We start from the raw sequence: 14,108 nt of genomic DNA, 5'->3' as shown, positions 1-14,108 counted from the left end.
CATGTTATGATGTTATCGTTTTTCTGCAGCTTCTATTTCTCGCCTTCCTTTAGTTAGTTCTCTAGTTTTTTAGTCAGTGCAATCCCTTCCCCTGTTTTATGTAATTTCTACCTTCAGTTTGATTTAAACCGATATGATGTTCCCACTAATATCGGTATAGAAAAGCTTCTAAATAAACAAACAAATAAATAAATAAATAAATAAATGACTGCACTAACCACATTCTCTGGCAACAAATTCCAGAGCTTAATTGTGCGTTGAGTGAAAAATAATTTTCTCCGATTAGTCTTAAATGTGCTACTTGCTAACTTCATGGAATGCCCCCTAGTCCTATTATCCGAAAGTGTAAATAACCGATTCACATCTACTCGTTCAAGACTTCTCATGATCTTAAAGACCTCTATCATATCCCCCCTCAGCCGTCTCTTCTCCAAGCTGAACAGCCCTAACCTCTTCAGCCTTTCCTCATAGGGGAGCTGTTCCATCCCCTTTATCATTTGGTTGCCCTTCTCTATACCTTCTCCATCGCAACTATATCTTTTTTGAGATGCGGCGACCAGAATTGTACACAGTATTCAAGGTGCGGTCTCACCATGGAGCGATACAGAGGCATTATGACATTTTCCGTTTTATTAACCATTCCCTTTCTAATAATTCCTAACATTCTGTTTGCCTTGGTCACTACAAAAAAAAAAAAAAGTGACTACAAATTAGAAAAAGAAATATGCAGAAAAATATTGGAATTTTTCTTTGCTTTACTGTACACTCTAGAACCCTCATATTCCCTGAAGACTGAAGGGGTTGGGGAGGGTGACAGGAGAAGGAGGGCCTGGAAGCGAGCAGAGTTGTTAATCTTTGCTCTACAATGTCTGCTCTAAGCTCACTCCTTCGCTCCTGTCCCTGAATGACAACAGGGCAGGGCTGAATTAGGGAGCAAACTGGCTCTTCTTTGCTGTGTTTTTTTGTCTTCTCCAGGCTTACCTCTCCCCTCCTGTTCCCTGCATGCTTTAAGCAAAGGACTTTTCTCTGTTACTGGAGATTCAGGGCACTAGACAATGCAGTCATGGTAAAAGTGGCCCTGGCAGTCACATTATTTGTAATATAACAGCAGACAAAATGGAAAGCAAAAAGAAACATGACAAATTTAAGTAATGATTTTATTTTATGCATCACTTTAATGTGTATTAAATATAGTTATTTTGAAAAAAAGTAGATTTCAGAAGATTAGTGCTGTTTAATTCAGTGAATTGCAGAGGCAGTAATCAAAGCATCAATAGTAGTTGCAATTCTCAAAATATCGATGTTCCTATTTCATGACTATTATTTCATCCGCTATATCTCATTCCAGGTATCTTTGTTTTATTGTAATTTTCATATTTTATACTAATAAGCCATGAACATATTGCTGTGTTTTAAAAATCGTTACTGCACCGTCTCCTCCTCAGCTGTTTATGTTGTATTCAAGTTTTAGATAACATTGTCAAAACCTCATGCAGGAATCACAAAGATTGGTAATAGCACCAGACTACTTACGGTGGGAGTGCCTAAGTAAGAAGAGAAATTACAGTATCTAAAGCACTAACATTGCCTCAGGAATAAACCACAAATCAGAACAAAAAGGTGTTGGAGAGAGGTAAGTTATTTTGCTAGTTTTCAATGCCAAATTAATTCTTTAAAATCATTACTAGCATTGCCACTTTAAAGATAAATAAATGGTTGGAAATTCATTGGAAGATGTGGAGAAGCACTCTGTGATCAGCATACACAGGGTACTATTACAAGTCAATGAGCAAGAGAAATACTTACAAAACTTGAAATCATTTCATATACTTACAACAATGTCTTCTGGAAAAGTGTCACTGCTGAAGGATCCATCATCAAACACAATTTTATAGAAAGTCTGGGCTGTAACTTTGGTCACTCTGCAGCTGTAATATCTTGCATTCTTGTGTTTTGAGATGACAGTCTGACCAACTGATATATCCTTCTCACTTAAGTTGGTTCTCTTCAAGACAGAAATATAAAACGTTCAGTGTCAATTGGAGAACTAAGTTGGGGAAACTCTTATCACAATTTACAAGGCAGAAACACAATCCATCTGCAAAACTTTGTGCTTATTATAAATATGAAATCTTAAACTTGAAAGATGTGAATATTTATGAAGTATAAACCCCCATCTGAAGGTACATACAAATTTCTCACATTATACATATATACCTAAAGCAAAAGAGGAACCCCAATTTAATACCTTCTTATCATCAAATTATATAAAACACTATCAGTCAAATTTTAAAACTGCCACATGCGCAAATTCTGGCACCTGAACATTTTCAAAAGGGCCCTGAAAAAGGGGCGAGCAGGGGGGGCGTGGTCTGGGTGGGACGGGGCAGAACGGTGGCTGATGAGCACAGCTTACTTCTGCTCCAGAGGAGCAGTAAGTAAAAAAAAAAAAAAAAAAGTAAGTTTAAATGAAGGGTTTAGGGGATGGGGATGAGAGGGGAAGAGAGAGGGAGCTTAGGTAGGGAAGTTCCCTCCCCCATGCGCGCCGTCCGCACATGCATGGCCCATGGATTTTATGACATGTGGATGCATGTTATAAAATCCGAACGTCTATGTGCTCGTGCGCATCTTTTAAAATCTATCCCCATATTAATATCTTATCACAGTGATCAACAAATTATCCCTATTCGCATAGAGAGCTCACTTATATGCCCTCCGAATTAACTTGTTTGTATTTCCTTGGTTTTTAAACTGCACTCTGAAGCCCTGAAAAAAGTGCGAAAAGCGGAATATAATTCTAAATAAATAAATAAAATAGAAAATTCACTAGCCCAATGTTTATACCCTGTAACCAATGAGCAAAACATCCGAAGACAGAGGAATTGCCCAATTGGAATATTATCTTTAAGCTTACATGAATGAAAACTAGTGTAATGCAAAAGTGAAATATATTCTTGATGTGGTAGTGGTTTAGCATTCCACAAATTTCCAGTTATTCCTGTATTGACCTTGGCCAAATAAAAAAACTATATTGTCTATGAATCGTTTCCATGTGACAATAGCTCCACATACATGAAATCATAGATAAACTTAGTTTTAAAATCATCCACGTATATACAAGCTATTGTTGGGGCCCATAGGTGACCCCCATCGGTATAATTTATCATGAAATAAAAAAAAAACTAACACCATGAATGACAATTGCATCCATATCTGCTTACATCTTCCTCCTCTCTTAGAGCCATCTAAAGTTCTTTCAATAAATGCTAAAGCATTTATGCTGAACAACACCCTGCATAAAGCATCCAACAAGAGCAGGAGTGGGCAATTAATTTTCCCATGGGGCCGCATGAGAAATTGGGATGGTTTTAGAGGGCCAGACTAATATAATTAACTCAGTTCTCAATAGCCCTACTTATGAAAAGACAGCAGTTTACCACCAATGCATGTCCTCTGAGAAAACACAACAAATAAGACCGATACAAACTCTTACATGCTAGCAAAATATCTCATCTCGGTAACAGACACAGAACCGACCTAACATACTCCCAGGATCTGTAGTAATGCACATAAACTAATCCGCACACAGTTACACCTGTATTATGGAATACACTCAAACAGGAACAACCCTATCTATGAAAAGGCAACACTACAAATATTAAATCAGGGCCTAAAAACCAATACACCTCTTATTAGGAAAACAGAACTAGCAAGCACTATAGATCCCCACACAGAAATAATTGTAAAACTATACTAATAAGCAGAATAAATGTTTCAAAACAGCTATGAAAGGAATAACATCCAACAATTAAAAACTCATAAAAACTATTAAACATTCTCCAAACACCACTAAAATATTTCAAAAAAGCAGACATCACACAATTAAAATGGCAGTCAAGAAAAATAAACTTAAAGCCACCTTTACTTACCCCCTCCAGCAGCTCTCCTACTCCCCTTCCCTGCAGGCCGTGGCACACACCAGAAGCAGCAGTAGAAGCTAAGCTCACTTACTTATGGTCCTCTTCCTTAGTGCCCATGTCTCTCACACACACACCATACCAGTCATGCCCCCATGACCAGTTTCTGTCTCTCACACACCAATCATCTCCCAAACAGTCTTTGGCACACACACACCAGTCACCTTCCTGAACAGTTTCTCTCATGCCATACACACACACACACAGGCTTCCCACTCCCGTGTTCTACTTACATATATGGGCTTCTCACTCTCATAATCACTTTCTCTGTCTCTCTCTCTCTCACACACACACACACTCACTCACCAGTCTCTCACTCCCATGCTTGTTCTCTCCACATGCACAGGCTTCTCATTCCCATAATCACTTTCTTTCTCTCTCTCTCTCTCACACACACACACACACACACACACACACAGCAGTCTCTCACTCCCATGTTCTCTTTCAGATATACAGGCTTCTCCCTCCCATGATGTGTCTCACACACACCCAGGTTTCTCACTCCCATGCTCACTCTTCACATGCACAGGCTTCTCATTCCCATAATCACTTTATTTCTCTCTCTCTCTCTCTCTCTCTCACACACACACACCAGTCACCTGATCTCACTCATGCATACACACACACAGGCTTCCCACTCCCAAGTTCTCTTTCAGATATACAGGCTTCTCCCTCCCATGCTGAGTCTCACACACACCCAGGTTTCTCACTCTCATGCTCACTCTCTTCACATCAGTGGCGTAGCCAGAATTGATTTTTTGGGTGGGCACAAGGTTAACATGGGTGGGTTGTAGGCATGCAGGTCTACTAGTTGTTTTTTTACTGATAAATAATGCCAAATTATGCAGCATAGCATTCACATCTATGCCTAAGTATGAGGTTTACTTAATGATACAAACATAATTCACGGTGATTTGTGGTACTTTAGCCTTCTTATTATTACGATTTTATACACGGCTCCTACCTGTCCATAAATTTTGAGAGAGCGGTTGTGTTGCTTATATTTAAATTGCTAACATCTCAAAATATAGATATATATTTTTACCTTTGTTGTCTGATCTTTGTATTTTTCTAATCAGTTGGTCCTGGTCTCTTTTTCCCTTATAGCTCATTTCCTAATTCCTTTTCAGTGTCTTTCTTCTATTACTGTCTTCTTCCCTTCCACACACACAGACACACACACACACACACACTTTCTCTCACAGACTCCCTCTCACACACTCAAGCTCTCACTCTCATATGCTCTCCCTCCCCCCCCCCCAAGCTCACATTCTCTGCAGACACACAAACAAGTTCTCACTTTCTCACCCCTCCCCAGGCTTATATTCTTATGCACACACAGACGCACATCCAGGCACCCATTCTCACCCACACACATAAACCCAGACTCCCATTCTCACCCACAAACCCATGCTCCCAGTCTCAACCACACATATTCAAGCTCCCATTCTCATCCATACATATACACATTTAAGGTCCTATTCTCACCCACACATACACACATTCAAGCACCCATTCTTATCCACATATTCAAGCTTCCATTCTCACCCACCCACACAAACCCAGGCTCTCATTCTCACCCATATATACACACATTCAAGCTCCCATTCTCACCCACCCACAAACCCAGGCTCCCATTCTCACCCACACATACATACATTCAAGCTCCCATTCACCCACATATTCAAGCTTCCATTCTCAGCCACACATACACACATTCAAGCTCCTATTCTCACCCACACACAAACCCAGGCTCCCATTCTCAACCACACATACACACATTCGAGCTCCCATTCACCCACATATTCAAGCTTCCATTCTCACCCACATATACACCCAGGCTCCAGTTTTCACCCACACACACTCCCATTCTCATCCACACATACACATTCAAGCACGTGCACAGCTTCTGCTTCCTCCCCCCAAAGCAGGAAGATCAGCTGCCTCTCCTGCTGCCACCGGACTCCTGCTATCTTCGGGCGTCGGGCCGTATGGCCCGCCAAACATTCTGTCGGGGGGGGGGGGGGGAGCGGAAGCGCAGCGCACAACATCCGCTTCCTCCCTCCCCCCAAGCAGGAAGATCGGCGGGCCATACGGCCCGACGCCCGAAGATAGCAGGAGGCCGGTGGCAGCAGGAGAGGCCAGCTGATCTTCCTGTTTTGGGGGAGAATGAAGTTCGGCGGGCCGTTTGGCCCGAAGATAGCAGGAGAACGGGTGGCAGCAGGAGAGGCCAGCTGATCTTCCTGCATTGGGGGGGGGAGGAAGCGGAAGCTGCGCGAGGCGCTTCCGCTCCCCCCCCTCTCAACAGGAAGACCAGTTGGCCATACGGCCGCAGCAGCGCTTCCCCATGTGTGCCGTGATGGCGCGCGAGGCGTGGGTTCTCTTGTTCGCTGTCGCGGGGATGGGATCCCGTGACAGCCTTGCAGTTCCGGTGCCAGTTGGGTGGGCCTGGGTCTAAGTTGGGTGGGCACTTGCCCACCCAGGCCCACCCGTGGCTACGCCACTGACTTCTAACACCGCTGCCGTTACCACTGGGCTTGAACGTGCTGACAGCCCAGCGGCAACGGCAGCGGGAGAGACTGGGAGCGCGCGCCGCGGACCGGTGGTTGGGGACCCCTGAAAAAAGACCACGAAAGGCAGAACTGTGACATATGTAGGAAAGAAAATCGAGCGAAGGCACGCTGTCCGATTGGCCGGTGCTGGGCAAGCCTTGCCCAGCACCGGCCAATCGGGCAGCGTGCCTTCGCTTGAGTCACTCCCTCCCCCCCACCAGACGCTGTAAAAAAAAAAACAGTTCATTCTCCGCTCCCTCGCTCCCCGATTGGCCGGCCAATCGGGGAGCGAGGGAGCGGAGAATGAACTGCTGCCTTCCCTCTGCAAGGGAAGGCAGCGTGCCTCATTCCCAGTCTGCTCTCAGCAGTGGGCGGGCCGGTCACAGACCGTAGGCGGGCCGGATTCAGCCCGCGGGCCGCCCCTTGCCCAGGTCTGAACAAGAGGCTGGACTGAAACGGGTGCATCAGTGACACCCTGGTGGTAGGCGCTGAGGTGCATGTGATCCGAGCTGGTTTGAAGGTCAGACTCGAACAGATGTCAGAGGTAATCCAGCAGGCGGGGGAGCAGACAGGAGAAAGGGTCCAGTCCGTGACCACCACACCAGATGGAGAAATACTTCCACTTCGAGCTGTAAGACTTCTGGTGAAAGGTTTCTGTCAATCAAGACCTTGAACACACTCTCCAAGAGCTGAAAAGGTTGAAGGATCATGTGCTCAACATCCACGTTGTGAGGACCAGGGCCCAGAGGTTTGGGTGGCACAGGGTGCCTTGGTTCTGCGATATGAGGTCAGGAGCCATCCCCAGAGGGACAGGTGCGCTCACTGACAGGTCCTGGGGAAGAGGGAACCACACCTGACTTGGCCAGGAGGGTACCACTAGGATCATGGTCCCCCCCGCCCTCTTGCAGTTTCATCAGAGTTCTGAAGAGGAGCAGAGCAAAGGGGTACACATACAGGAGACCCTGCCCCAGTGAAGGGAGAAGGCATTGCAGGCCGGATGGCCCTTCTCTGGAATCAGGGAGCAGAATCTGCTCACCTTGTGATTGTGGGGAGAAGCGAACAAGTTCATGTCCGGTGTACCCCAGTAGCGGAACAAGTCTGCTGCCACAGGGACCACTTGTGTGGCTAGAACAGGGGTCGGGAACCCATGGCTCGCGAGCCAGATATGGCTCTTTTGAGGGCTGCATCTGGCTCGCAGACAACTGTCGCCACACTTTCCAGCCCCCTCTGACTCAGCTGCTCCCCGGTCCTCCTCCGCCAGGGCTTAAAATGCTGTCAGCCCGGGCGGAATGCGGCAGGACAGCTGGAGTCAGCGGCACCGGCATGCTCTCTTCTTCCCGCCCCCCCCGCGGCCCGGAAGAGGAAGTGGTGAGCATTACATTTAACATAAAAAAGTATGCAAAAAAATTACAAATACTTAAAGAAACCCTAAAGAGAATGTACTACCTCTAAGTGGCATTGACTCTCTCTCTCCCCCACCCCCACCCCGGGAACGCTAGTGTGGTCTCTTCTTCCCGCCCGCTGCCCGGAAGAGGAAGTGGAGAGCATCGGGTGCGTGCACGGCAAGAAGAGGCCACGCTAGTGTCCGACGAAAAGAAGACTGCAGCGCGGCTCGGAGGAAAATGAAGAGCTTCAACCGCGACCGATGGGACTCCGCCTCCGCGAGGGCTGAAAATGAAGGAGGTTAGCGTTGGGAGGAGGCTGCTGCTGCCGCGAGTTCGCGGGGTGGGGGAGAGAGAGAGTGAATGAGCGAGCAAGCATGTGTGTTTGAGATCCTGTGTGTGTGAGTGAGAGATTGCATGTATGTGAATGATTGAGAGCCTGTATATGTGAGAGTATGTCTGTGATTGAGAGCCTGCCTGTGAGAGAGAGAGAGCATGAATGTAAGTTTACCATTGGGAACCTGTATGTGTAAGTTTGTGATTGAAAACCTGTTTGTGTGAAAGAGTATGTGTGTATGATTGAGATCCTTTGTGTGTGAGAGAAATCATGTGTATGTATGATTAAGAGCCTGTGGGGCGGATTTTAAAAGCCCTGCTCACGTAAATCCGCCCGGATTTACGCGAGCAGGGCCTTGCGCGCCGGCGCGCCTATTTTCCATAGGCCTGCCGGCGTGCAGAGGCCCGGGACTCGCGTAAGTCCCGGGGTTTTTTGTCGGGGGCGTGTCGGGGCGGGGCTGATCGACGGGGCATTTTGGGGGCGGGACGCAGTGTTTCGGGGGCGGGCCCGGGGGCGTGGTTTCGGCCCGGGGCGGTCCGGGGGCGTGGCCGCAACCTCCGGAACTGCCTCCGGGTTGCGTCTCGGTGCGCCAGCGGCCCGCTGGCGCGCGTGGATTTACTTCTCCCTCCGGGAGGCGTAAATCCGTGGACAAAGGTGGGGGGGTTTAGATAGGGCCGGGGGGGTGGGTTAGGTAGAGGAAGGGAGGGGAAGGTGAGGGGGGGGCGAAAGAGAGTTCCCTCCGAGGCCGCTCCGATTTCGGAGCGGCCTCGGAGGGAACGGAGGCAGGCTGCGCGGCTCGGCGCGCGCTGGCTGCCCAAAATCGGCAGCCTTGCGCGCGCCGATCCAGGATTTTATAAGCTACGCGCGTATCTTATAAAATCCAGCGTACTTTTGTTTGCGCCTGGTGCGCCAACAAAAGTACGCGAATGCGCATTTTTTAAAAATCTACCCGTGTGTATAAGTAAGAGAGAGATCATGTGTGTCTGTGTGTGACTGAGAGCTGGTTTAGGTGATGGAGCATGTGAGTATGTGATTGAGAGCCTGTGTGTAAATGAGAGAAAGAGAGGACATGTTTGTAAGCATGTGAATGAGAGTCTGTGTGTGAGAGAAAAAGACAGCATGTATTTATGTGATTGAAAGCCTGTGTGTGTGTGTAAGCGTGAAAAGATAGTCAGCATGTGTGTAAATGTGTAATTAAGAGCCTATATAAGTGAGAGAGAAAAAACATGTGTATATGTGAGTACTGAGAGCATGTGTGTATAGGTGTGTCATTGAGAGCCAGTGTGAGAGAGAGCACTGGTATGTGACTGAGAGAGGAGAAAGTTCCAAGCAAACCACCCCGCCTCCTGCTAATTCAGAACAATCTCAGGACACCTGGATATCAAACGTTCCCAGGTATGCAGAGCAAAAACATTTTTGTATCCTTATTATTTTTCATTACTGGGTCTTTGTGTCTGCTATTTTGAAATATTTTGTTGGTATCTGGAAATGTTTTATATGAGTTTTTAATTATTGGATATTCCACTCATCAGATGTTTCGAAATATGTTCTTTTTGTTAGTACAGTTTTACTGCTGATGATTTTATATTTCTTGATTTGTTTTATAAGGATGGGTGATGTTTCTTTTTTCCTTTGTTACACTGCATACAGAGACTCTGGCTTGTTGCAGTTTCCAATTCAGTTTTTTCTGCATGCTTCTTGTTATGTGTTTTGGTCTCTTTATTCTATGTTAGGTGAGGGACAGCACGTGATTCAGGTGAGGTTTTCTGCTGGCGTGTAGTTTCTGTGTAGGACTCTATAGCAGCCTGACTTGGTCCGTTTTCCTAATAGGAGATGTATTGGTGTCTTAAGGCCTGGTGTAATATTTTCAGAGACTTATTGTACTTTAAAAGTGTGATCTTACATAAAATGCACACATTTACTTGTATTTAGTTTTAAACATATTGTATGGCTCTCATGGAATTACATTTTAAAATATGTGGCGTTCATGGCTCTCTCAGCCAAAAAGGTTCCTGACCCCTGGGCTAGAAGGACCGACTGAGGTGGTCCGCCAGTGGTTTAGGTGACCAGGCAGGTAGGTGGTCCGTAGATATATCCCTCTGAAAAGGGACCTGCATTGCCTTCTGGCAGAGGAGGAACAAGCCCGTGCTGCCCTGCTTGTTGATGTACCACATTTCCACCTGGTTGTCCGTTTGGATGAGGATAACCCTGGAGGACAGCCGGTCCTGGAAGGCCCACAAGGCGTACCAGATCACCCAAAGCTCCAGAAAGTATATATGACAGTGAGTCTCAGCTGCAGTCCTGATGCCCTGAGAGTGCAGGACATCCGTGTGGGCCCCCCACCCCTGAGGAGAGGCATTGGTGTTGAGGGTCATCTGAGGCGATGCGGGTTGAAAAGGAAGTCTGCTTTCCAAATTGGGGAGGGCTTCCCACCAGACCAGGGAGGAGTGGAGGGGATCTGTGATCGTAACTGGAGCTTCCAGGATCCTGGGATGCTTGTTGTCACTGGGACTGCAAGGCCCACTGAGGGTTTCTCATGCGGAGGCGGACAAAGGGGGTCACATGGACGGAGGCCGCCATGTAGCCCAGTGGAGCAGTAGGCAGGCTGGCACCCTCTTGATGTTGTGAATAAGGGTAGCTAGCGAGTAGAGGGCAATTACCCGGACCTTGGGTAGGAAGGCCTTTGCTTGTGCTGTGTCCAACCTGGTGCCTATGAAGTTTAATTGTTTAAATGGACAGAGATGAAACTTGGGAAAGTTGATGACAAACCCCAACATCTGCAAAGTCTGAACCATCAGGACCGGTGCTTGCAAAGCCCCGGAGTGGGAGTCGCTCCAGATGAGCCAATCGTCCAGGTATGGAAAGACATGGACCGAGCACAACACCTGAGCAACACCTGAGGTAGGCAACCACCACCACCACACGTCTGGCTCATGCCCCCTCGCCGCCAGTCAAAAGCCTGTAGATGGGGCCTGCTGGGGGGCTGGTTGGGTCCTCAGAGCCCAGTGGTCCAAGGCAGGAGAGCACGGGTGGCTGGAGGTTAGTATTTTCTCGGCTGGTGAAAGGGCTGACGAGAGCCCAGCCTGGAGGTCTTCATGGCAGAGGAAAGGCCTTCTGAGATGCTGGTGTAGAGTTGCTGAAGAGTATCATGCTGATCTTTCAGCTGCGCCATGAACTCCTTCACCTTGTCCTCAAACAGGTTCTTGCCTGTACAAGGGAGATCTGCGAGCCTGTCTTGAACCTCTGGCCGGAGTCCTGAGACTCGGTGCCAAGCCAGCTGTCTGGTGCCCATGCCCCTGGCAGCCAGGCAGACTGCGGTTTCGAACATGTCATAGGTGGACCTCACCTAATGCTTATCCGCCTCAAAGCCCAGCGCGGCAATAGCTACAAGAGATTCCTGCTGCTGTTAGGGAAGGCCTTCCTCAAAGTCTTGGACATGTTTCCACAGATTGCGGTTCTATTGGGTCATGTACAGCTGGTAGGCCACAATGCAGACCACCAGGATGGCCTCGTGAAACATTTTTCTCCCTACGCCATCGAGTTCTCTGTGTTCATGCCCTGGAGGGGCAGAAGTGTGCGTCTGGGAATGTCTAGCTTTCTTGAGGGTGGACTCAACAACAGCTGACTGGTGGCATTGGCCTTCCTGTTGACCGGGTACATCGACACCGGGTGTTCCCACGTTTGGAGGAGGAGCTCCTTAAATATGTCGTGGACAGGCACTGCCACGATTTCCTTGGAGCATTAATGAACTAGAGGACCTCCAGCACCTTATGATGGGTATCCTCCTTTGACAGGAGCTGGAAGGGGATGGCCTTTGCCATTGCCCTTACAAAGCTGGCAAACGACAGGTCTTCGGGCAGAGACAGATGCCGTTCCTCCGGCAGGGAAGGATCTGGGTGGGGATGGTCAGAGAACTCTGAGGATGAATCCAAAGAGTCACCACCCCACAAATCATAAGGACCCTCCTCCTCGCTGGGGACTGGGTGCAAAGGGTGGGGGCCGTGAGGGGCAGCGGGCCTGGGCCCCAAGGGCATCGGAGGCCATGGGGGTACTGACGGTATCAATGGGACTCCCGGCATCAAGGGGGGCATCAATCGTGGTATGCCAGGGGAACCGGCGATGGCCAGGGGAACAGTGGCAAGGGTGCCCAGTGCCCGAGGTGTCATCCTCCTTGCTGGACCCGGGAATTGGGATTGCTCCGGTGGAGGGCATCGGTAGGCGAGGAGGCATCGAAGGCCACTTGGATAATGGTTGTGTCGGTAGGGCGCCAAGAAGGACATCCAGATGTACCAGCAGGGATGCAAGCCATTCATGGCGGAGGCTCGGGCACCGGTATGGGGGATGGTGGCACCGCAGCTCAACACTCTGGAGTGCTTTGAGCCATGCCAACTGAACCTTGCGGTCCAGCTCCTCCTGGAAGTCCTGGGTGATCAGGACTGATGGAGGGGGATGAGGCATTGCTGGCATGTCCTCAGGTCCATGAGTTGCCACGGCGCCCTGCATCATAGTGGTGGAGAATTCCTCGGGCTACCGGGGGCCTCTGGTGGCCGGTGCTCTGGAACCGAAATCGTGACGAGATGGTGACCGGTGTTGATGCATCCTGGACTTCTGACGCTCGGCTCGGACTTTCCCCGGCGCCGAAGACGACCATGACCCTGAAGTCTGTGGGAGGGGAGAGACCACAGAGGATTGATCTGCCTTTCCCGATCCTTAGGGGTACTGGATAGTGAGCCTGCCAGGGGAAGAGACGAGATGGTTCCCCACAGTCCTTGGGTGTCGAGTATACCAAAGCTGGAGTGGAAGGTTTTGGAGACCCGAAGAGCCTCTCCATTTTATCCAAGCGTGCTCGACACCCTTTGGGTGTTATTTAGTCAGAATGGGGGTCAGAATGTGGTTTCAGGAAAAAGACTGGTAAGGAGATTTATTCATTTAAGTTAAAATGATGAGACTACTTTCGGTAGGAATGAAGGGTGAGTTCGTAATAAGACCTTTTCGTGGTGGAATTGTAGATAAGGGAAGTTGATCACCAATGCTTGGAGCTCACTTACTCACCTTGCCGAGGTGATGGCTACCAAGAAGAGGAATTTCAAGGTTAGATATTTTAAGGATGAGGACGACATAAGTTCGAATGGACCTTTCATCAGAGCTTCGAGGACCAGATTTACGTACCAGCGAACTGGAGGTTTCTGAATAGGTGGATGTATGTGATTTAAACGCTTCATGAATTTCGAGATCAGAGGATGAGAAGAGATGAATGATCTGTTTCTCGTTGAGTGGTAAGCTGCTATCGCACTTAGGTGTACACGGATAGATGTAACTGCTAGACCGGAGAGAGATAATGTATGTAGGTACGATAGTGGTGTTTGCGGAGGACATTCAAAGGGATTTACTCTTTGTTGGTTACACCAAGCAGAATACCTCCTCCATTTGAAAGTGTAATTTTTTCTGGTAGGTTTTCTGGCTGCTATCAAAATATCTGTGATATTGGAAGGAATATTTAGTTCGTTCAATACCTCCCGTTCAATCTCCATGCCGTCAAGTGAAGAGATGAGTGCATGGGGTGTATGAGATTCCCCTCGCTCTGTGAAAGTAGAAAGGAATTGTTGTTTAACTTAGTCAGTGGACTGATTGAAAGATGAAGAAGATAAGCATACCATGGTTGTCTCGGCCAAGCAGGTGCGATGAGAATCAAATCTGCTGTGTCCGATATACATTTCTGGATTGTGCGTGAGATTAACAGGACTGGCGGAAAAGTGTATAGGAGGCCGTTTGTCCAAGGTATTAGGAAAGCATCCTGAGATGGCCTGTATATGCTGGGGATAATCTAGCAAAACTTCTTGACTTTCCTGCTGCTTTCCGA

The 14,108-nt window shown here is 48.0% G+C and overlaps 1 protein-coding gene across 6 annotated transcripts in view; it reads right to left on the bottom strand.

The window, feature by feature from the left end:
• KDM4C (lysine demethylase 4C) overlaps positions 1-14,108 on the bottom strand; it is a 1,194,550-nt gene that overhangs the window by 62,242 nt on the left and 1,118,200 nt on the right. For all 6 annotated transcript variants that reach the window (XM_029605175.1, XM_029605140.1, XM_029605184.1 and 3 more), the window contains one exon: positions 1,835-2,005. In XM_029605175.1, coding sequence (XP_029461035.1) covers positions 1,835-2,005 — 171 coding nt within the window. The remainder of the gene's footprint in view (positions 1-1,834; positions 2,006-14,108) is intronic.

The sequence above is a fragment of the Rhinatrema bivittatum genome, chromosome 1 (assembly GCF_901001135.1).
Source record: "Rhinatrema bivittatum chromosome 1, aRhiBiv1.1, whole genome shotgun sequence".
In the NCBI taxonomy this organism is placed as follows: domain Eukaryota; kingdom Metazoa; phylum Chordata; class Amphibia; order Gymnophiona; family Rhinatrematidae; genus Rhinatrema; species Rhinatrema bivittatum.
This window is presented reverse-complemented; position numbering and strand designations above follow the sequence as displayed.